We start from the raw sequence: 24,002 nt of genomic DNA on the forward strand, positions 1-24,002 counted from the left end.
CACCAAAGGCTTTTATGTAAATTAGGTGGTCATGGGATAGGAGGAAAGGTCCTTTCATGGATCGGGAATTGGTTAAAAGACAGAAAACAAAGGGTGGGAATAAATGGTAAATTTTCACAACGGAGGAGGGTAACTAGTGGTGTTCCCCAGGGGTCAGTCCTGGGACCGATCCTGTTCAACTTGTTCATCAATGATCTAGAAAATGGTGTAAGCAGTGAGGTGGCAAAGTTTGCAGATGACACCAAGTTGTTCAGGACAGTCAAAAGCAAAAGGGATTGTGAAGAACTACAAAAAGATCTCAGCAAACTGAGTGATTGGGCAGCAAAATAGCAAATGAAATTTAATGTGGGTAAGTGTAAGGTAATGCATGTTGGAAAAAATAACCCAAATTACACGTACTACATGATGGGGTCAAATTTAGCTACGACAGATCAGGAAAGGGATCTTGGAGTTATAGTGGATAGTTCTCTGAAGACATCCATGCAGTGTGCAGCGGCAATTAGTAAGGCAAATAGGATGTTAGGAATTATTAAAAAAGGGATCGATAATAAGACAAAAGAGATCATACTTCCCCTATATAAAACTATGGTACGCCCACATCTCGAGTACTGCGTGCAGACGTGGTCTCCTCACCTCAAAAAAGATATATTGGCATTAGAAAAGGTTCAGAAAAGGGCGACTAAGATGATTAGGGGCTTGGAAAGGGTCCCATATGGGGAGAGGCTAGAGAGACTGGGACTTTTCAGTTTGGAAAAAAGGCGATTGAGGGGCGATATGATAGAGGTATATAAAATCATGAATGGTGTGGAGAAAGTGAATATAGAAAAATTATTTACCTTTTCCCATAATACAAGAACTAGGGGACACCAAATGAAATTGATGGGTAGTAGGTTCAAAACTAATAAAAGGAAATTTTTCTTCACACAGCGCACAGTCAACCTGTGGAACTCCTTGCCCGAGGAGGCTGTGAAGGCCAGGACTCTATTAGGGTTTAAAAAAGAGCTTGATAAATTTTTGCAGGTTAGGTCCATAAATGGCTATTAGCCAGGGATAAAGTATGGTGCCCCAGCCTTCATAACAAGGGCAGGAGATGGATGGCAGGAGATAAATCACTTGATCATTGTCTTCTGTTCTCCTTCTCTGGGGCACCTGGCATTGGCCACCGTCGGCAGATGGGATGCTGGGCTCGATGGACCTTTGGTCTGACCCAGTATGGCCATTCTTATGTTCTTATGTTCTTACTCAATGCTTTTTTGCCTCAGTCTTCACAGACAATGTCAGCTCCCCGACTTTGGCACTATGCAATGCAGTATAGTAAGGAGGTGGGTAGCCTTCTATGGGGAAAGAACAGGTTAAGAGCTATTTAGAAAAGCTAGATGCACACAAATCTATGGGTCCAGATTTAATGCATCCAAGGGTACTGAGGGAACTGGCAGATGTTATTGCAGAACCTGTGGCTATTATCTTTGAAAACTGGTGGAGATAGTGAGAGGTCCCGGATAACCGGAAAAAGGCAGATGTAATGCCCATCTTTAAAAAAGGAAAGAAGGACAATCCAGAAAACTATAAACCGGTCAGCCTTACTTGAGTCCCCAGAAAAACTGTAGAGGGTATCCTCAAGAAATCTATTTTGAAGCACATGGAAAAGGGGGAAGTGATCAAGAGTAGTCAACATGGATTCACCAAGAGCAAGTCATGCCTGACCAAGCTGATTAGCTTCCATGATGAGGTAACTGGCTCAGTGGACAATGGGAGGTCAATGGATGTGACATACCTTGACTTTAGCAAAGCTTCTGATACAGTCTCCCACAATATTCTTGCCCATAAGTTAAGGAAGTATGGATTGGATACATGGACTCTAAGATGGATAGAAAACTGGCTGGACAGACAGTCCCAACGGGTAGTCGTCAATGGCTCAGTGTCTGGTTGCAGTCAGTTTCGAGTGGAGTACTCCAAGGATCAGTTCTAGCACCAGTACTGTTCAACATCTTTATTAATGACCTGGACGAGGGGATATATTGCACCCTCAGAAAATTTGCAGATGATAGTAAACTAGGGGGAGAGGTAGATATGTTGGAGGGTAGGGATAGGGTCCAGAGTTGCTTAGAGAAACTGGAGGATTGGGCCAAAAAATCTGATAAGGTTCAACAAACACAAGTGCAGAGCCCAGCACTTAGGATGAAAAAATCCCAAGCATTGTTACAGGGTGGGGACCGACTGGCTAAGTAACAGTGCAGCAGAAAAGGACCTTGGGATTACAGTGGATGAGAGGCTGGATATGAGTCAACAGTGCGCCCTTGTAGCCAAGAAGGCTAATGGCATATTGGGGTGCATTAGGAGAAGCATTTCCAGCAAATAAAGTTATTATGCCCCTCTAAACGGCTCTGGTGAGGCCTCATCTGGACTATTGTGTCTAGTTCTGGGGCCCCCAGTATAGGAGGATGTGGACACATTGGAGAGGGTTCAGCGGAGGCCAATGAAAATGATTAGGGGTCCGAAGCACATAACTTATGACGCGAGGCTGAGATTTGGGCTTATTTAGTTTGCAGAAAAGAAGAGTTGGGGGGTGGATTTGATAGCAGTCTTCAACTTTCTGAAAGGGGGCTCTAAAGAGGATGGAGAGAGGCTGTTCTTAATGGTAACAGATGACAGAACAAGGAGCAATGGTCTGAAGTTACAGAGGGGTACGTATAGGTTAGATATTAGGACAAACTATTTCACCAGGAGGGTGGTGAAGCACTGGAATGTGTTACCTAGAGAGGTGGTGGAATCTCCCTCCCTAGAGGTTTTTAAGTCCTGGCTTGACATAGTCCTGGCTGGGATGATTTAGTTGGGGCTGATCCTGCTTGAAGCAGGGGGCTGGACTACATGGACCTCCTGAGGTCCCTTCCAGCCCTAGTACTCTATGATTCTATATCCCACACACCTGGGTGTGGTTAACTGTCCCATGTACTGGTCCCTAGATCACCTTCTCCAGCCTAACCTGAGAACCTTTAACTCCAGCTGCAGAGGCGCCTGCACTAAGCTCCACGGGTCCCAGGTTCTAGTCTGCCCGTGGGCACTTACAAAAGCAGCACATTTCTCACAGGTGCCCTCCTAATGCACCCCCAGGCAGCGGGTGCAAGACAGCCGTGCCGGGAAGAACTCGCGGGGGGCTGGGCAGTGCCAGTGCCGGCCTGGTTACCTCACCTGGCTGCTGGAGGGGTTACCGGGGGAGAGCCGCTGCTGCGGGCGGGAGGCTCACCACCGCCTGCCCCTGCGCCGCCCCGGGATGGGGTCAGGAGCCGGGCGGGGAACGTGGGCGCCTTCGGCTGCAGCCACCACACACGTGCCTTGGTGGGCTCTGGGCCGGCAGCGGGAGCTGGGCGGGAGAGCGCCCCCTAGCGGCGTGAGGCCCCGCAGCAGCGCTGCCCCTCCGCCCGCCAGCCGCCGCAGCCCACGCCCAGCTCAGGGGCTAGATGGCGCCCGCACGGCGGAAGGCCCCGGGCTCTGCGGGGTGAGGCTGAGGCTGCAGACGGCCCTCGCCGGGCTCCGTCCGCTGGCCGCAGGTCTGGGGTAGCCAGGCGCCCGCAGAGAGCGCGGCTCGGCCCCTCCCCTGCTGGGCCTGCCCGGCGCCGCCAGGGGGCGGCTCTGCGGGGCGGGCGCTGGACGTCGCGGCTCAGCGGTGAGTCTTCCCCGGGACGCTGCTGGGCGCGCCGCAGCGAGGCGTCCGCCGCCGTCGAGCCGGGGGCAGGGAGGGGGCCCGGTCCCGCCTGGCTGCCGCTGTGATCTCCGAGCCGGAGCCAACACCATCAGCTGCCACCAGGGGAGGCCCACAGGTGACCTTCCTCCCTGCACCCAAGCGCAGTAGCGCCGGCTCTTGTCACTGGGCCCTGGGGCTCGCCGGCCTGGCCTGATCGCCCGCGAGGTGCCAATGGGCCGGGGGCAGGGGACGTCAGACTTCATTGCACGGTGACAGCCCCGCACGCTGCTAAGAGAAATTAGTGCCTGGCCTCCGGGGGTGGGGGAGCGAAGCCCGAGCCCACTGGGGCCGTGTGCAGGACCCCCAGGTTGAGGGCCTATAACCTGCCCCCCCTTAGCCTGGGCACGGGCTAGAGTCTGACCTGAGCCGTGGGGCCCTCATACAACTGGGCGCAGCATTTGAGAACTGCTGCTCTGGAACAACAGCAGAGTGTGTCTTATGGATTCCCTCCCCACCCAGCAAATACCTCAGGCATTTTACTAACCATGGCAAGGAAGTGGCATTCCTAAGAAGGTGGGTGTTTCTGTTTCTGAACAGCCATGGGCTCAGCTCCTGTTGGCATCTAATGTCTCCTTCACTATTTCCTTCCATCTTTCTCTGTCAATGCTGAGTGGCTTAGTTTCTGTAGACTAGCTCCTTACCAGTCTACTACATCATCTACCCTTTCTGTGTGGATTAGTAACAGAGAGGGAGCTGTGCTAGTCTATATACTATCAAAACAAAAAAGCAGTAAAGTAGCACTTTAAAGACTAACAAAATAATTTATTAGATGAGCTTTCGTGGGACAGACCCACTTCTTCAGACCGTGGGTTTTGCCTCTCTTATTCAAACCATCCATTATGCCGAATACCAGGGTCTCGATTTTTTGTTCATCATTCATTCTGCAAATATGCCCAAATAGCTGTAGCTTCCGTTGTATAACCTCCTGCAGTAGGTTCTCTTTCAGCTGTATTTTCCTATATAATTCCTCATTGGTGACCTTCTGCATCAATCCTATTCTGAGGATCTTTCTATAACAACTCCTCTTGAATGCCAATAAAAATCTAGAGAAGAAGGGAGACAGCCAGCACCCCCACACTGCCGTCAGTCCCAACTTCAGACTGGTTTCCTGTTGGCAAGTTCTCTTAAATTAAATTAAATTAATTTAAATTAAAAAACACATCTATGAGATATAAATATAATATCTGTCATACAATCTTTCATGCAATGGAGTCCCCACAGCAGCCCAGAGTGACTTTAAAAAAACAAACAAACAGACGAAAAATAAAGAATGTTAGAAATGTGACAGCTGCCATCTTGGCCACTACTGCAGCTCCAACATAGGTGATGTGGCAGGGTGGTTCTAGGGGGGCACATGCTCTTCCACGCCAGGCGTGAGAGTGGCCAGGGGGATGACTAGCAGCTGGTGGGACTAGAGCTTCTTGACAGCCAGGGGCCCAGTGTGGGTGGCCTGGTGCCCGCAGGGGTAGTTCAGCGCCCCTGCAATCACCAGCAGCCGTGGAAGCAGAGCAGCGTGGTGCTGCTTGGGGGAGGGAGGGGACTATCTTGGAGCTAACTGATGGGAAGTGTAGCAATACAGGTGGAGGAGCAGAGTGAACCCTACTGCTGCTATTAAGTAAGGACGGGAGGCCTGGCTCCCTGCTGCTGGCACCAGACCCTAGCCCCACTAGTCCCCTGGGCTTCATCGCTCATGGAAGGGGGAAGAAGCAGAGCAAGGGCAGAGCAGAGGCAAGGCCTAGGGCAGAGAGGGGTTGTCCCAGCCCTTCCCTGAGCTGGGGAGGGTCATGTGGCTGGTGGCTCACCATGTTCCCCTTCACCAGTCACCCCTGCACTCCAATAGCAGTAGTCTGTACAGCTTGAAATCAAGTCCCATGCTCTGTAGCTGTGGACTGAGTACAGAGGAGGAGGTGTATCTTGCACTGACCAGGAAAGATACATAAGCTGATTTTTCAGAAGAGCTCACTGGCAGCTTCTCCAGCAAGGAAGTTAGCTGTTTTTTCTAAAACCAAAGCTCTAGGAAGTATTTTGGTAGATTTCCATGTCCTGTATTGTAGGGGATGTCACATGGCGTGATCACATTAGGACCTTCTGGCTTTGGAATGTATGAGCCTGTGAAACCTAGTTGTGCTGTGAGGCCTAAATCCTTCTGCACACACTGGCCAGATTTAGTGCAGAGGATTCCCCCTGGGTATTTGGGATGAGGCAATTATCACTCACACTAGATTGTGAAGCAGTAATAATGTAATGTAATGGCTGCTGTAGCCCTTAAGAAGTCACTCCCGTGTCCCAGCTCTGCAAGTATTAATGGATCTGTGCAGTATAGATCCATTGGTCTCTTTCCTCCCTACCAAAACCTGATGCGTGGGCAAAGTCAGGAAGCTTGCAGGAAGTGTTCAAACTATGTATGTGTTCCCCCAATTGTGTTCCTTTCTCCATACACCATTTTTGATTCAGACAGGATCAGGACTTGCCCGTGAGATTTTGTTTACTATGTTGTCACTTTGCTGTGGTTGCAGCAATGAAAAATGGGAGCTCAAGGCCTGGAACCAACAAACATTGCTCCATTTCCACATCACTTTAGTGCCATTTAGCAATAGAGGGAATCACACTGGCTCCCATCCTGTCCAAAGTACTCTACCTCTTTCAGAGTTGGATTTGTCTTGTGTATCCCCAGCTTTCACCTCACTTAAAAACTACTTGCTTACAGAATTTGGCATCAAATACAAAAGTATCACTGCATGCAAATCCTGAAAATTATTTTCTCTTTTTTTTACTATATAATTATAAATCAGTCAGAATATATTATACTTACTTTTGAGTTTATAGTATGCAGAGCAGTATAAACAAGTTATTGTCTGTATGAAATTTTACTTAGTGCCAGTCCTTTTCTGTAGTCTTTTGTAAAACTAGGCAAATATCTAAATGGTTTGATGTACTCCCTGGAAGACATCTGCATACGCCCGGTTTAGAAGCACTGGGAACTGGACTTAAGCTAATGTTAAAAGTTCCAATGTTTCATTAAAAGCCTGTGTATGTAAAGATGCCTTGTTCTGAGCTCTACTGACCACTAAATGTGAGGTCTGCTATAGCATCTTGGGGGAGGGGGGTGTATTCTAAAATATAGACCCCTTCAAATTATAATTCGCCACTGTTTGTCTCAGAGAATGAAAGTATCTCCTCCAGTCTGTTTTATTCCATGTATATTCTTATACCACATTCATCACTCTAGTAGGGGGTAAACAACATGTAGTCCACAGGCCAGATCTGTCCCACCACGGTCTTTTGACCCTGCAGAAGCCTCAGGCAGGCTCCCTGCCTACCACACTCCTGTATGGGATTCCTGGCCCCTCCTCTGCCCCCAGCACAATCTTGCAGCTTCCATTGTCAGGAAACCTGCCTCTGGAAACTACTTGGGCTGTGCTTGTGGTTCAAACAGCCCACAGAAGCACCCCCACCCAAAGGGCATACCGTGTGCAGAGATCATATAGCTTCTAGAGCTGGCCACTCTGAGTGGCATGTGGGGGCATGACAAGCAGAGTGCCTGTTTGAGGTCCCAGTGAGCTCCTGACTAGGAGCCAACTAAGGTAAGTGCTTCCCAGCCAGAGCCTGCATCTGCCATTGTAACTCCCTGCCCCAGTTCACAAGCCAAACCCTCTGCACCCCCATCCCAGGTCACAATCCTTTCCCAAACCCTGCATTCTCTCCTGAACCCCGATCCTCTTCCCCTGGTCACAGTTCCCTCCTGCCCTAGGTCACAACCCAAACCCCTTACTCCCTCCTGCGTCCCTATTCTAGGTCATATCTCCCTACCAGATCCCGCACCACCTCCTACATCCCTTCTCCAGGTCAGAATCCTCTTTTGCATCCATATCCCCTCCCAGACCCTACTCCCCAGTTTCCTGCTCCAGGTCACAACCCAAACCCCTGCACCCTCTCCTGCACCCCAGCCCCAAGTCTCAACTCTCCTCCTTCACCTAAACTCCTTCCCAGACTCCACATTAACTGGACCCCAATCCCCTACTCCTCTTCAGCACACAGCCTCCATCCCAGACTCAGCAACTCTTCCATTAATATCATGGACAAGCTCGGGTCTTGGCCACTTGCCAACTTCCTGGAGCAGTCCCCTGTCAAAACGTATTGTCTAGCGCTGCTGTAGTGCTGTAGAGCCTTCTAGTAATGCATTAAGCAGTGTAACTAATATCTGTCATGAATAGTTACAGGGAGCTGTGTTAGTTTGTATCTTCACAAAACAAAATAGCAATCTTGTAGCACTTTGACTAATAAAGTTAAAAATTAATACTATAAAGTGCTAGTTATTAACTATTTAACTATTTTATATATAAACTATATAGTTTAACTATTAACACTAATACAGTGTTAGTCTTTAAAGTGCTACAGGACTGATGTTTTGTTTTGTGAAGCTACTGATCAACACGGCTAATTTTCTGTGATTATTCACCATGCAAAGCACTGCATTTAACCAGTTGGGATGGAAATCCATGAACTATATGAAAAAACTAACACAGATCCAGACAAACATCATCTTTCTCTCAATTACCTTATGCATTACAAAGACAGCTTCCCCATCTTTGATAGTCGTAGTAATCTCAGGCAAGTCACTTAATAGACACCTGGAGTAAATAATTTTCTTCCCCTTCTTCCTACCATGGCTGCACGCCCAGCTGTTTTGTCAGTTTTCATATAATTTTTTGTTTGTTTTTTGTTTTCTATCTCTCTCATATATATTCATCATGCCAGTTCATTTTCACCACTATTTCCAGAAGTAGGTCTGCCCCACAAAAGCTGATCACGTAATAAATTATTTTGTTAGTCTTTAAAGTGCTACATGACTAATATCTGTCATGGGTTTGCTCATTCCAGGAGATATCCACAAGGTGGACCCACAGATCATGGCTGTCACTACTGGGCATGAGGAGAATCTCAGAAATAGCTGGTATAATCCAGCTTTAAATATAATAACTAATCCTTTGCACTGTAATAGATAGGCAATATAATATAATATGGCCAAGGGGATCTTGGCAGCTTTCTGCACCAGCTGAAGCCTCTGAATCTTGTTTACTTTTAAACCAAGGCATAGGACGTTGCCCTAACATAGCCAGCAAAATGTAGCGTTCAAGACTCCCTTCAAAACACCATGGTTAATGATCATCAGTGACCTGGCTCTGGCTAACAAATACCGCCCTGGGCTTTGTCTATTTACTTCATTTTTTCATGCTCATAAAAATGTTTATTTGCAAGATTGACCATGCCAAATATTCACTCCCCAAAGCCTGACAAATGATGTTTCCTTTGGGATATTATTAGAACTTGATAAACCAGCTAGCTCTAAAAAAACAACTTGTGAACTGTAGCCTGGGGGTATTATGTACATGGTATTCACAATAAAACAAGATTCTTTTCTACCATGGAAACAAATAGATGTAGTGATGTGCCATGCTACTAAACAGAATCCACTCTCCTGAAGTCAGCACTAATTTCAGAGGACTGGAGTTAGCTCATGGAAATAATTTATTATTTGTTAGTTACATGTTAATGAGTCAATTGGTTTAAATTCACATTAAAATGAACTTCATCAAACCAAAGTATAGCTAACAAAAGATACATCGTGTGCAACCGAGAGATATATCAATTAGGAAACAACATTAAATGGATGCTCTCATGTCAAATTTGGCCCTCGAAGCCAGTAAACTTTTTCCTCCTCTGCCTTGCAGAGCAGCGCTATTGCCAATAGGCAGGAGAACCTTTGAAGTGCCCCCTATCAAGCAACTTGGAGTCTGTCTTCAGACTGTTGTGGGGATTGTAGTTTCTTCATAATTGGTGGCTGCTACTGCTTTGGATGTTAGTTATGTGCCCTAGCCTGCTTCACCTGTTGTTGGCCAGGGTCTGATGAGAAGGTGGCCTGGGGCGGCAGGGTTACTCTGTTTCTTAGAGTAGTGCCACAGGGGCAGTAGGCTGAGGGAAGCCATGATGCGTAACACGGGTAAGAATGAGATGAAGAAGTAAGCGTAGGAAATAGTCTAGATTTTAGGATTGCCATGACTCCATCTAACCCAGCTCCAACTTGGGTGGAACAAAGGTGCGTGGGGATGAGTGTAATGTGGCCTCCCATTTACCTCTGCCAAAGCAAGATCTCAGCAAAATCCGTTTCCCATTTAGTTTTGTTTGTTGAGTGGTAGTGGTCACTGAGCATTTGCGTGGTGAGGTCCACGTTTGTGGACTGACACGGAAACACAGCTCAGGTTCATTTTCCCCCACCCCCAACCTCCCCACCACTCCCAAAAGGCACCAAGGCCCCTCTGGGCCCTACTGCTTCCTCTAAGCCATGTGAACTTGGAAAGGAGAGACCCTGCTGAGAGATGCCGACTAGAGACAGTTGGAAGGCAACACACAAGTAGGTGCAGAAGGGATCTTCAGACACTGCTAATGTCATGAGACTTTTTTTTTTAAAAACCACCTAATTTGAGTTAGGTTAAAAGTGTAACAAACCTTCTGGCTCATTACTGGGTACCTAGTACTCACCCTGATTGAGCAGAAGGGAGGGGATCTAGTCAGATGAAGGCTCTGGAATGTCTTGGGTACATGATCAGAAAGTTACACGACGAAGTTTGAAGGGTCCAGATGTGTGAGTAAAGGCAGCAGGCTGGCTGCTAGCTTTGTGGAGGGAAGGCTGGGCACCAGGCAGAATGACAGCTGGGATTGAAGGTTTGTCATACGACTCCCAGAAGCAGCAGCATGATACAGGGCCTCAGCCTACAGGCAGCAGGAGAGAGAGGACAACATATATGGGTGGCCAACACATGGCATGGAGGGATCTGAATGAAACAGTGGACTGCCCCAGGCTCAGAGCAGGGCATTGTAGCTGCTAAAGTGAGTTCACCTAGGGTATTTATTTGTGCTCCCCCCCCCCCCCCCCAACACCATATAGCTGTCTCCTGCACACTGTGACTCCAGGAGTATTTTTGAGGACCCACTGAGGGTTACTGTCTTGTGAGCAAAGTGGCTTTTCTCATGTCTCCAGAATATCCCATTGCAGGAAGGGGATTCAAAGTAAAGGGGGCGAAGCGGTGTCCCTATCCAATACTGAACAACATACTGGAAAGGAGAAAAGCCTCTCGCAAAGAGGACTGGCCAGTTCAGTACTCAATGAGTGGCCCCTGTACCATAGAGACTGGTGCATGGAGCATCTGTAGCATACGCCTTTGAGCTCCTGGTTCACAGTGTGCCCTATTAGCAGGCATCTAAAGGGCTCTGTGTATGATGGCATTCACATTGATGCTCTCTCGTCGGGCCAGTTACAGTAGCTTAAGATACATGATTTTTTTTCCTTTAACTTTGCCTCAGGTTTCCAGATGGCCAATGAAGCGAGACCTTGCCCATGTGACATTGGAGACCGGTTGGAGTATGGCAGCCTTGGGCATGAAGTGCAAGTTGAGCACATCAGGGCATATGTTTGCAAACCATCCGCCAGCACGGAGAAAGCTGTGATTGTGATTCAGGATATATTTGGGTGGCAACTCCCAAATACTAGATACATAGTCGACATGCTTGCAGCTAATGGATACATGTGATTATTTTTATTGTTTTCTTCTGAAACAGACGTTCTCAAATTCACTAGGCGCAAATTTTGACCTGGTCTGTGATGTTTTCCATACACAGAGAATGACATATTTTAGAACAAAGAATACAAAGGAATAAAAAGTGGACTCTCCCTGGAGAAACTACAGTGTACAATAGGTCTCCTCTGGATAGACTGCAGCGGTTCTCAGAACATAATAGCTGCACACTCCTCCTTTCCCCTGCTCCCAGCTAGAAACAGCATGTCCCAGTTTTCCGAGGTGCATAGGAGCTGAATCCAACTGTGGGGTACCCATCTGTAGCAAATTGATGTGCTGTACGCAGGCAATTACTGTGTAATTACAACCATACCTCAGGAGCTGGGACTTGAATTCAGCTTCAGAAAAGTGGGCCCGTGTCTTTTCTAATGGTCTGACTTCTAGTGTTGGCCCCTTTCAGTGGCTGCAACCCACTGAGGAAAATGGGTTTAAAATTAATGTCAGCTAGGGACAATTGTTAGTCTTAAAAAGCTGAGGTCTGGTTTTGGAGCTAGTACCTACCCTGTAGACTGGCTGCAGTTTAATAAATGATTGTGTCAATCAGCCAGGTAAGAATTCGCTGCTTGAATTCTGGGTGTGCTCTAGAACTGGTCTGTAGCTGGCTATCCTTCACCCATTAATTTCCGATGGGGAGATAGGCTGATGTTTGCACCTCAGCTGCAAGATGTGGGAGGGAGTGGAGGGCAGGCAGGCAGTTCTTGGCTCTCTTTCCTGTTGGTAACTGGCTGACTACACAAAGGTGTGAGTAGGGTGGGAACACAGTGAATAATATGGCTGAATGGACTGCCATATTACCAGCTAGTGGCAGGAACACAAGAGTTTATTTTAAATGTCCTCCTCCCTCCTCTCCCCCAGAGCATGACTGCATGAGGAGGCCATTGAGAGTGAATTTCAGGGTCCTAAGGAAAATGCCCTGAATTATCTCAGCAGGCTTGCTAATGTAGAGAGGAGTCTCTTCAGTATTTGTAATGCAGTTTTGGATGATAAATTCATTCTCCAAGCATCAGTCTGATTTAAGTGTTATTATGTAAACCTCAGGTTTAAATCTCATGTTGGTCGTGTCTACATTAGCCCCAAACTTCGAAATGGCCATTTCAAAGTTTACTAATGAAGTGCTGAAATGCATATTCAGCGCTTCATTAGCATGTGGGCAGCCGCAGCGCTTCAAAATTGACGCGGCTCGCTGCCGCGCGGCTCATCCAGATGGGGCTCCTTTTCAAAAGGACCCCGCCTACTTCGAAGTCCCCTTATTCCCATCTGTTCATGGGAATAAGGGGACTTCGAAGTAGGCAGGGTCCTTTCGAAAAGGAGCCCCATCTGGATGAGCCGCACGGCGGCGAGCCGCATCAATTTTGAAGCGCTGCGGCTGCCCACATGCTAATGAAGCGCTGAATATGCATTTCAGCACTTCATTAGTAAACTTTGAAATGGCCATTTGCGTGGCCATTTCGAAGTTTGGGGCTAGTGTAGACACGGCCGTTAAGATAAATAATGCGGGGCCATCTTTTGTCATCTTTGTTTAAACAGTACTTCCCATTAAAGGAGGACTTCTGTGTAGGCCCTGACGGCATGATGATGCCCACAAAAGCTGAAATTTGGACCATCAGGAATTCACTATTTGAGTTTGCCCATTTATTTTATTCAGGCATTCCTTTGAAGGCCAGTTAATTAAAATTTCATTGTTTCTGCTACTGCGGCTCCTTCAAACCCCAGTTTAGATTGGGTCCCACTGTGCTAGGCATTAAAACACATTGGCCGCTTCGACACATGCCACTTTCTCCAAAAGTGGCATGCTAATAAACTCCCCGAAATATGCTAAGGAGGCACAGATGCAAATTCCCCGTGCCTCATTAGCATAAGGTCACATGATTTGGAGTCAAGAAGACGCTCTTCCGGACTCCAAAACAAGGTGTAGAAGCGCGGCCCCCAGGGATCTTCCAGAAGGAAGTCTTCCTTCCAGAGGCCCCTTCTTCCCAACAATATTTGGGCTGTTTATTAGCATGCCACTTTCGGAGAAAGTGGCATGTGTAGGAAACGGCCATAGTAAGAAACTCTTGTCTTCCCTGGTAAGTTTTCAGTCTAAATACTCAAGACAAACAAATAGTTGGAAAAAAGGAGTATTTCCATTCCCATTGTCATGCAAATGAGTTTATGATTTAAACATTAAAGGAGTATTGTTAAGAAAATCTTATTTGTATGTATTTCAACTAATTCTTTATAATATAATGAATTATTATTCATATTTAAAAAGGAAAAATATTGAGAGGAGTGAAATCACTACCATACCACAGATAAATAGAAACATTCCTTGTTTTAAAAGACCACAAAACATCTCGGAATTTGATAAGTGAACTTATCTTGAATTTTCATACAGAGCCATCCTTCCAGACTTTTTTGTGGGAAAAGAACCTTGGAATCCTTCTGATGACTGGTCCACCTTTGGTGAATGGCTGAAAACTCGAGATGCCAGAAAAACAGACAAGTAAGATGTCAGGGGGTTGGATATTACACCCATTGTGGAATCGAGTGTTCTTCTCTTTGGTTTGAAATTGGGGTGCAGCTAGCTTATCATCCTGATGGTGATCTACCTTTGGTGGTAGAAGAGATGAGGCAGCGTTTATTATACAGGTTGAACCTCTGTGATCTGGAACTCTGTCTTCCAGCAAACTCTGTAATCTGGCATGGTTTTAGCTGGCTGGATAACCACTTGTCATGAACATGGCCAAGTTTCCTGTGGTCCCATAAAGTTTGTTTACAGCTACCAGTCCTGGTTCTCGGTGTTCTGTGCTGTTATTTAGCTGCAGTTTACCCCTAAATGTCTTCTAAGAGCCCAGTAAGCAGTGGAAGTGTTGGTAATGTGCTAGAAAATATCAACTTTTCATTGTCTGGCAAATTCTCTCGTCTGCAACCGGTCAGGTCCCAAGGGTGCCAGATGAGAGAGGATCAACCTGTACTCTCTTGCTTTCTGATGTTGATGCAATAGCTGCTTAACATTGCATCCATCAGCTTCCTCTTCCAGGTCACCAGGGCTGATCAATAACCAGTGAGGTGAAGTTGGAGAGGAGACAGGCAAAATGCAGAAGGCAGAAGTCTCTCTGAGTCTGACCCATTGAAACATATTGACATTTTAAGATTATATACCTGGGCTGTGTGGAAAGTTTCCTTGGTTTCCTCCGTAGTCTGTGAAAAGTCTCAGACGGCATAACTGTCCCAGCTGGTTGGCGTCTCAAACCTTCACTGCCTAAGTGAGTTGATATGTACTAGCAGGGTCGCTGACCTTTTCCAGATTTGTGACTCTTCCCTTCATGCAGTACACTTGACACTTTTGAGAGCTAACTTACAGTGACCATCAGTTTAATCATTGTTCAGTTAATGACATTCCCTGAAGACCAATATCCTCTCTGATTTTTTCCATCTATGTGCAGAATGAATTTTGTTATGTGCACCAAATGGAGCAGGTGCGCACCCCAGTAGAAACAAAAAAAAAACCAATATATAACATATATTTTAAAAGTTACCATAGGGATAGTTATTCCAGCCAGGACAGGCAGAGCCATCCCATCCATAGAGTGAGGTGGGATGGCTGCTCCAGGCCCCGTGCTTTTGGGGGTCTCGCGGCAGCTGCCCCAGCCATCCTATCAACAGGATGGGGGGAGGATTACCTGGCGCAGGGAGGCAGTGGCCGCGAGTGGGGGCAGCAACAAAGTTTCCTCTCCTCGGCTTCCAATCACCTTGCGGGCAGCGCAGGAGGCAGCCTGCTCCCCTCCACTGCACCGTGCCTTCCCAGCCCACTAACCCCTGCTTCTCCATGGCAGTGAGCCTTGAGGGTGTGGCACAGTGGAGGGGAGGAGGCTGCTGCTCGCATAGCATGGTTAGGGGAGGCGAACCTCTCCTGCTACTGCCTGCCACTGCTGCGCCCTGCCCTAGGTAATCCCAGGCTGGGTTGGTTGAGATGGGGGTCAGAGGGTAGGATGAGGGTGGAGCTGGGGAGGGGTGGGGACTGCAGCTTGGAGAGTTGCTCCAGGCCTTGGGGCGGCCCTGAGGGCACGGCAGGCAATGTAGAATTCACTATGCAAAGAATTAAATGGCAGCATAAGAGGGGAATAAAAATTGTAACTATATGGGCCTGTTAAAAAAAAATGAACTGGAACCCTTTGAAAGAAGTACGAAGTAGTAACAAAAGCAACAACACAAGTATGTTGGGAGATGAGTGTGAAAGACTGCATGGGGGGTAATGGGGAGACAGGCACACAGGAGCAGGGAATGAGAGAGAAAGAGACACCATGTACCTTTAAGTGTGCTGCCATTTTAAGTATTTAGGCATTCACCTATCTGGAGCTTGCTGGTTCAGACACAGCAGCAGCGTAAAACAAGCTCTTGGTCTCACTCCTGAGCCCTGTGTCATGCCCCACTCGCGCGCTGTGGAGACAGAGTACAGGGTGGTGAGGTAGGGAGACAAACACCCTGATGTCAGTGTTCCCTCCCCCACTCCTGATCTGCAGGAGGCTCCCAGGAGCAGCTGGACAGGGACTAGGGATGTAAAATCCCATTTAAGTAGTTAACCAGTTAATTGTTACGTTTAGCTGATTAACCAATTAAATGCTCAGGGCTGCTCTGACCACAATGGGAGAGCCCCCTGCATGCCAGGCTCCCGAGGCCGCCGCGAATGGGGGCTGCTGTTCTGGGCTGGGCGAGCCTCTACCCACAGAACTCCCAGGGCTGCCATACATTAGGGCTGCTGCAGCCAGGCTGGCATGTCCCTGCCTGTGGTGGGCCCTGCTGGTTAGCCATAACCAATAATGAGGCTTACCAGTTAACTGGTCGACAGTTAACATCCCTAACATGGACTCCACGGCAGAGGGCAGGAGCTGTGTGGCAGTGGTGGGAGAGGAACTTAAAGCCTGGCGCGCAGCATGGAAGGAACTTAGAAGGAAAGTGTTCTATCACGTTTCAAATACTATTATATGAGATAAGAATTGAGCATCTTCACAGATCAGTTTTAATTCTTCTGCCTTTGAGATCTGTAGCATAAGAAATTACTCTATTTCCACACATTATATTGTATTATTCATAATCAAAACAAAAAGCAGTCAAGTAGCACTTTAAAGACTAGCAAAATAGTTTATTAGGTGAGCTTTCGTGGGACAGACCCACTTCTTCAGACCATAGCCAGACCAGAACAGACTCAATATTTAAGGCACAGAGAACCAAAAACAGTAAGCAAGGAGGACAAATCAGAAAAAAATGATCAAGATGAGCAAATCAGAGAGTGGAGGGGTGGGGGGGGTGTCAAGAATTAGATTAAGCCAAGTATGCAGACGAGCCCCTATAGTGACTCAGAAAGTTCCCATCCCGGTTCAAACCACGTGTTAATGTGCCAAATTTGAATATAAAAGCCAGCTCGGCTGTTTCTCTTTGAAGAGCTGTGCAAAAGTTTTTTTTTCAGTAACACACATACCTTTAGGTCATTAATAGAATGCCCCATTCCATTAAAATGTTGACTAACTGGTTTGTGGATCTGGAGTGGTTTGATGTCTGTTTTGTGCGCATTAACCCTTTGTCTAAGGGTGTTAGAAATCTGCCCAATAATAATAACAATAATACAGAAGTCTGTCTGTATTATTCATGTCTTCCTCTTATTTGCCCCCTTCTACATGAACTAATTCCATCAAATACTCATCTTTTTTTGGAAATCAAGTTATAGTTGCCAACCTGCATTTTAGCTTATCAGCCCCTAATCTTGGCCCGTAATATCTATCTTTAAAAAAAGTGTGTGTAAATTAAAAACCCAGAAAGAGAAGGTGAGGAATTTTTTATGTGGTTTTGTGTGGTCACATTTTCAGGGTGTGTTTCTACTGTCTGTTCCTCAGTTCACTTTTGTTTATACATTGTAGAGAAGCTGATGTTGTCCTGAAGTATCTAAAGGAGCAGTGCAGTGCAAAGAAGATTGGTGGTGTTGGGTTTTGCTGGGGTGGAATTGTCGTACATCATCTGATGATGAAATATCCTGAGTTAAAGACAGCTGTATCCATCTATGGTAAGTGCAGAGTGCATAGTTCTGACTAAGGTTGCCAAAATGCTTTTTTGCATCTTGAGTTGGCAAAGAAGTGGCGACATTTCCTTTCAGATAGGGACCTGCTTTGCTCAGTGTGCTTTTTCCCATAAACTGCCATCAGCTGACTTTGCCTTGCTTACAGTACTTAAGTACCACATTGTACTTCTCGAACTGTTTACTCTAGACTTTGCTTCCCAAGACCAAGCCTATTGATACACAAGATATCTTTCAAATCTTATTTATTCGAATACTCAGTCTTTTGCTTCAGGGGTTAGTTCAGAGGAGATTTAGTCTCGATGTCTCAAAGGGGTTTTTAGCTATGCTGTAAATTGTGTGATTTTAAAATTAATGTAAACCTAGTGTTTGGTGCAAAAACATTTGAATAGTGAAGCACAAATGAATACTGCTAAAGCAAAAAGAAGTTGTGTGTTTGAATGTAGATTTCACCTTGGAAGCTGTACCATTTTAAACACTTTTTTTGAAATATTTCCCAGGAATAATCAGGGACTCTGAGGACAGATACAATTTACAGAACCCGACATTTTTCATTTTTGGGGAAAATGATGATGTCATTCCTCTTGACCAAGTAAGTTGCTTTCTAAATGAAACCTCTGCTAGGAAGTATTTTCTTTTTTGGAATGTAACCCATCCCATCAGCCTTGGGAACTGAAACACAGAATAGCCTGGTGCTAGTGCATGAGAAGCAGAGAGCAAAAGAAGAAAATGGAGGTTGACTCACTTTGTTTTCATTGCCTAAGCTGAGCCAAGAACCAACAAAATTAAAACAAAACAGAAAATGTCATCTTTAAAGTTCTGCTTGTTTCCCCTCAGAATGGGTATCAGTAACACAGTTGACAGCTTTTCCCCACATCGCACCCCTCCTGTGAGATGTCATAGGAATTTCGATCCTTTGGGGTTCATGAGGCTGCACCTGCTGTAACCGGGAGTGGAGCCTTCTCCGAGCAGACTCACCTGGCTATAGAACTCACTTTCCACCTTGGTTCGCCAAAGCTTAGAGTTGGGATACTGGAAGACTCATCTGTTTTCCCAGGCGTTCCTTACTGAATAGGGACTGAGATGTGGACAACTAGATGAAGGGTGTTTGGTGACACTGACTGGAGACTGTTTTTTGTTGCTGTTTTTGTGATGACATTTGTGTTCTGTGGACCCAGCCTCGTATACTACACATAGCTTCGGTGGTGAGTGACGTAGTTCTCTTCTCAAGCCTCATTCACCATCAGATCCATGTGCTGAAAGAGACTGAGGCCTTTTAGGTTTCAAATAGCATTTTTTCCAATTGAAAACTGTATTATGGTGCATACGTACAAGGGAGTAAAGTTACAGTTTCATGGGCAACCTTAATCTGGATTTCCTAGCTTTAGTGCACTTTACTCTCTAGCTATAGTTATTTGAAAGTAAGGCTGTTTGTTTGGAAATAGCAAGACTTTTTAAATAATAAAAATAAAATTACCCTTTGTGCAACTATTTTGTAGACTGCCCTGTATTAGATGGGTGCTTAGTAAGGCAGTGGACCCTTGTCTCATTACATAATTTCCACTGAACTTCCAGTTGAGGCCGTTTTCCTTGTTGTCCTGTACTCACACTCTTACAGGGGAGGGAATGTACAAGACTTGCTTTTTCCAACAGGGTGAATTAACCTTCTTGGTGCCAGAATAAGACCACTCCACCTTGTTACCATTAGTATGACAGTTCAGTAGGTTCTGAAGTTTTCACAAATGACAGTTTCTGTGAGGAGGCTTGTCAGCCTGGTAGGGAGTCTTGGGCCTGATCCTGTGCTCTTTGGTCTACTTGAGAAAGAACAGGCAATGCAGATTGTTTGTCGAAATTTGATTTGAAGTTTGTTTTCTGTTTCCTGTGCATACACAAGTTACACTGTAGCAGCCAGTCATTCATTGTAATACAGATAATTAAGCTAAAGATAATGTGGGTAATACTGTTAGTTTCCTGCAGTATCTTACATTGTTTATCTTAAGGATAACTGTACTGTTTGCATATGTAATACAAAGCAATTAGAAACTTGAAAGATAATTAACATCTACAAGCTAATTTGGTTACATTGTTAAACTTCTAAAAGGATGTTGGTAAACACAGATAAATACACTCAGCATCAACTCTATTTCGATCACTATAAATGAACAGATAAATGATTGCTAATCTAGTATATCTCTTTGAAATTCATATACAAGTACATTGTTTTGAGTACAGTTATAATGCTGCCTGTTGTTATTGGACATAAACAGGTCAGCTGATCTGTCAGTATCACAGTGTAATTTTATAGAGTTATATTTTAGAAAGAGTTTTCTTCTGCAGCTAAAATAACCCTTATTAAAACATTGGTCTGAGTGTGAGGTTATCAGAGAGGGTGAGGCTACATCACATCTTCAGGTAGTCAAATAGTAGAAAAGATGAGAACTGGCAAAATACAATAAGGTAAATCAGTATCACTTATGAAAGAATGTTATGTATTTCAGGTCACGTTGCTGGATCAGAAGCTGAAACAACATTGTAAAGTTGCATACGAAGTTAAAATTTACCCTAAACAAACTCATGGTTTTGTACATCGCAAGAGAGAAGATATTAATCCTGAAGATAAACCTTACATTGAAGAGGCAAGAAAGGACTTGATCAGCTGGCTAAATAAATATATTTAACAGAGATATACAGCCAGACCTGGAAAACAAAATCACTTAATATACTGTGATAATCACTTGATTAATTATATGTCGGGGGAAGAGCATCTGATTGTTTTAGGGGTAAATAAATATTTGATCAATTATATTTTAGGGAAAACACAAGGGTCATATTAATAGAAATTTGACAATATTGCAGAGACTGACACTAAAATGACCTGTACATTTCATGTCGTCTGTAACAATTTCAAGCTGAACTGTTTTAAACAGTTCTCAGATTTAATTTAGTTTAATATTGTTATAATGTGCTGGGGAAAGTTCTCCAAGTTCCTTGAGATTTGTCTTCTTTACAGTGAGGGAACTTCCTACTATGCAATTGTCTACTATGATTGTTATTAATAAAGAAACTTTTATTTTATAATCTTGTCTACCTTTTTGTAATTTGATGCACTGTTTTCTGTTTCTGACGTTGGATATAATGGTGAGAAAAGAGCAGTGTGGTGAAATAAAAGGATTTCTTCCTAGGGGAGTCTCTGTGCATAAGCACACAGCATCATGTTATTGTATGTTAATATTTTTGTGTCATTTCAAAACAATACAGAAAATCATTTAACTGTATTTTTGTCTGTGCTAGTTCTTATTTCCCTTTCCCCCTCCTGCTTTCCATTTTTTGCTCCTTAGACTTCAATCCTGCAAAGAGATCAATTTGCATGAACTGTAACAAAGGTAATTTTAAAGAAGAATCTGAGTCTGGGTAAGGTTCTTCATAGGTGGATACCTTTGCTGGCTTGGTGCCTGATAGCGTGTATATTTTAGTTATTGCTATTACAGAAGAATTTTGATGACCGGTGAGATGAGCACCCCATTATCAAATTTCCCCCTAATTTTTTTTGTTATATTCATAGAGGCATGTGTGGACGTGCACCACCAATAGACACTCGTGCTGCCAGATGTGGACACTGCTAATCAGCAGGGCAGCATTTGAATCTCTCCTGGGTGACTGCCCAATGCACAGCTTACTGGGAAAACTGCCTGTTTTGCTATTCATGGTTCCTATGCAGACACAGTCCCTGCCCCAAAGGGTGTGTCTACACTACAGCTGGGAGCGTGCTCCCAGTCCAGGTAGATAGGATATGTAGTAGCTCTGATCAAGCCAGAGCATTAAAAATAGTGTGGTGGTTGTGGCATAGGTGACAGCATGAGCTAGCCACCCAAACTCGCACCATCGGGGTTGGGCAGGCTTGTACTTGGGCCACTAGTCTGATTTGCTTCCTGTGGTGCAAAAGCCACTAATAAGTTGAGCAGATTGGCTCAGGCAGAGCTGGGGTGCTTGTCTATCCAGGCTGAGGGTCACACTCCTAGCTGTAGTGGTGATATGCCCAGAAAATTCGCAGGCCGATTAAACAAGACAAAGGATAGGAGAAAGGGATAGAAGTATCTGGGCTGGGACCCCTCCACCAGATGTAAACAGGCTGTGGGACAACTGTAATACTATTGTGGGTTAGTAACAGAGAGTAAGCCGTGCTAGTCTAGATACTATCAAAACAAAAAGCAGTCAAGTAGCACTTTAAAGACTAGCAAAATAGTTTATTAGGTGAGCTTTCGTGGGACAGACCCACTTCTTCAGACCATAGCCAGACCAGAGTCTGTTCTGGTCTGGCTATGGTCTGAAGAAGTGGGTCTGTCCCACGAAAGCTCACCTAATAAACTATTTTGCTAGTCTTTAAAGTGCTACTTGACTGCTTATTGTGGGTTGTTTCTCACAAGGCCTTACTAATAACAAGCCAGAAGCCCCGCAATTCAATGGAGTTACACCAAAGTAAATGAAAGAGAAAACAGGCCATATATTTAGGAAAAAGGGTGTGTGGATTATACACTGTATTACAGAACCTGTCAATCTTGTGACTAAGCAAAAAATAAAGCTAAAATTGGCACAGCCTTTGTTTGAAATGAAAAGGTAAGATAGCTGAATATGCATTTTGTTAAGTAATGGAGATAAAATTGTGATTCATTAACCAAGGTCTGGCAATAAAAGTCCAGATTCAGCACAAATGGCAAACAACTTCATTGTCAGGGCTTGTGCAGTCTTTCTGAAGTTGGACGAGTTTTAATTAAATCCCCCTCCAAAGAAAAGACTTGCTAATTTTTTAAACAGAACTGAATCAACTACTCAGCCAAGCACAAGACACCAAAGTTAGTATTTAACCTAATTAACACATTTAGGTGGAGGGGAAAGTTTCAAAGTACACATAATTAACTGTTAGGAAAGCCAAACAAACTCAGGGAGCTCCAACACCATGGCACAGGGAAATGAAACTGCTTCAGATGAGGAAGAGGTTTTATATAGGCTGTCCTGTTGTTGTTTTTTTTCATTTTGAGTTGTCTTTATACATCTAATCCATTGAATAGGGTGTCAGCTGTATTTCAGAACACACTGTGGAACAGAAACAACTTTTTTCAGTGATTCAGAAACCAAACAAACAAATGAACAAACAAAAACAAAAACAAAACCAAAGAAATCCCAAATTAATTTCAGTCTTCACAATCTCATTCTGGAACTCTTCCCCCCGCCCTCTTCCCGATTATGTAGATAGGTACCGGGGTAGTAGAAGTCTGTGATTTAGCACATAGTACTGGTTTCTTATCGCAGTTAGAATATGCTTTCACTAAGCTAAATGATTTTGTTAATGTGTCACTAAGATATTTGTTAAAACTCTATTGTAGAAAGCCTTATATTCAAACACATTAGCTTGTAAAAATCAACTGTAGGCTCCCCTCTAGTGTAGACTGATATCAACTACTGTGTTAGAATAACAGGTTTAGGTTGCATGAGTCCAAACTTTTGAGCTTACACTGAGCTCTCAGCAATCACTAAGGCCTAGTCTACACCAGGGAACACAGTTGATCTCAGATACGCAATCCTAGTTAAGCCATTAACATAGCTAAAATCAACATATCAAAATTGACTTTCTGCCCTAGTGCAGACTGGGGGCTCTCTGGGCTTGCACCAACACCCCTTACTCCACACAATAGCGTGGAGTAACAGAGTTGATGGCTGAGCCCAGAGAAATCAATTTTGCCACAGCTTCACAGATGCAGCAAAATCAAGCTCCGGATGATCGATAACGGTGTGTCAAATATGCGGTAAGTTTAGACATACCCTAAGCCTGAAGGTTTGTCGCTCTCATCAACAGAAGTTGGTCCAAAAAAGATGTTACTCCACCCATCTTGTCTCTCTAATAGTCTCTGACAGATATTGTTATAATGGCACATCAAGAGCTAGTAAGTCAGCTCAGTTAATCAAAGTCCTATTGGAAAGTCTTGTTAGATAGCTGAAAATATCCTAGCCACAAACTATTTGGGCGGTGATTTTGGTACCAGCACTGAACAATGGATGCTTCAGTACAGATCCCTACTAATCTACTAATCAAATTATGGACAGCTTGTTGCCAAGTGTTACTCTAAAGTTAGAATTTAAAAACACAGATAATTAATAAAAATGTGAATTTGATTTAAAATATCTTCGCAAGGTGATAAATCATAGCCTTCATTCACACAATAGACCACAAATACACTATGCTGGTAATAGTGTTCCTAATTTCACTGGAAATTCACTGCCATGTTAGGCTCTTGGTCCCAGATTTTTTACAATGTTTAGGTTTTGCTCCACTCAGTATTACAAGGCCAAAATAGCTTAGATGGGTAGGTCCCATATTTAAAAGTGATATAGGCACTTAAAAGCCTTTCAGTGGGAGTTAGGTGTGTAAAGACTTCTGAAAATCCTGCAAGGCACTTACCTGAATATTTATGTATTTAAATTTTGCCCTTAGTGCCTTTCATTTCAAACTAAACAATTGAAGTTACTTTTGCCTTGGGGAGTTGTATGTTTCTTCTGGTTGTAGAATATGTTTCACTTCTAG

General features: G+C 44.7%; 1 protein-coding gene across 3 annotated transcripts; it reads left to right on the forward strand.

Moving 5' to 3' along the window:
- The first annotated feature begins 3,437 nt into the window (after nucleotides 1-3,437).
- Nucleotides 3,438-20,503, forward strand: LOC142008697 (carboxymethylenebutenolidase homolog). 3 transcript variants are annotated; one of them, XM_074985963.1, is made up of 6 exons: nucleotides 3,438-3,664; nucleotides 11,105-11,327; nucleotides 13,751-13,858; nucleotides 17,271-17,413; nucleotides 17,926-18,017; nucleotides 19,924-20,503. In XM_074985963.1, exons 2-6 carry the CDS (start codon nucleotides 11,113-11,115, stop codon nucleotides 20,101-20,103), a joined length of 738 nt encoding a protein of 245 aa, XP_074842064.1. In that variant the 5' UTR covers nucleotides 3,438-3,664; nucleotides 11,105-11,112; the 3' UTR covers nucleotides 20,104-20,503. The 3 variants fall into 3 exon arrangements, with proteins under 3 accessions (XP_074842064.1, XP_074842065.1, XP_074842066.1); XM_074985964.1 differs by lacking the exon at nucleotides 3,438-3,664 and adding an exon at nucleotides 3,671-3,818; XM_074985965.1 differs by lacking the exon at nucleotides 3,438-3,664 and adding an exon at nucleotides 4,022-4,255.
- Nucleotides 20,504-24,002: the final 3,499 nt, after the last annotated feature.

Source organism: Carettochelys insculpta, chromosome 2 (genome assembly GCF_033958435.1).
Source record: "Carettochelys insculpta isolate YL-2023 chromosome 2, ASM3395843v1, whole genome shotgun sequence".
Classification (NCBI taxonomy): Eukaryota; Metazoa; Chordata; order Testudines; family Carettochelyidae; genus Carettochelys; species Carettochelys insculpta.

What these genes read in the sequence shown, in the direction of transcription:
- LOC142008697 (XM_074985963.1), top strand. Translation starts at nt 11,113, where the DNA reads ATGGCCAATGAAGCGAGACCTTGCCCATGTGACATTGGAGACCGGTTG. An exon ending in CTTGCAGCTAATGGATACAT is followed by an intron (nt 11,328 to 13,750) that starts GTGATTATTTTT and finishes ATTTTCATACAG; the next exon opens with AGCCATCCTTCCAGACTTTT. An exon ending in ATGTCATTCCTCTTGACCAA is followed by an intron (nt 18,018 to 19,923) that starts GTAAGTTGCTTT and finishes TATGTATTTCAG; the next exon opens with GTCACGTTGCTGGATCAGAA.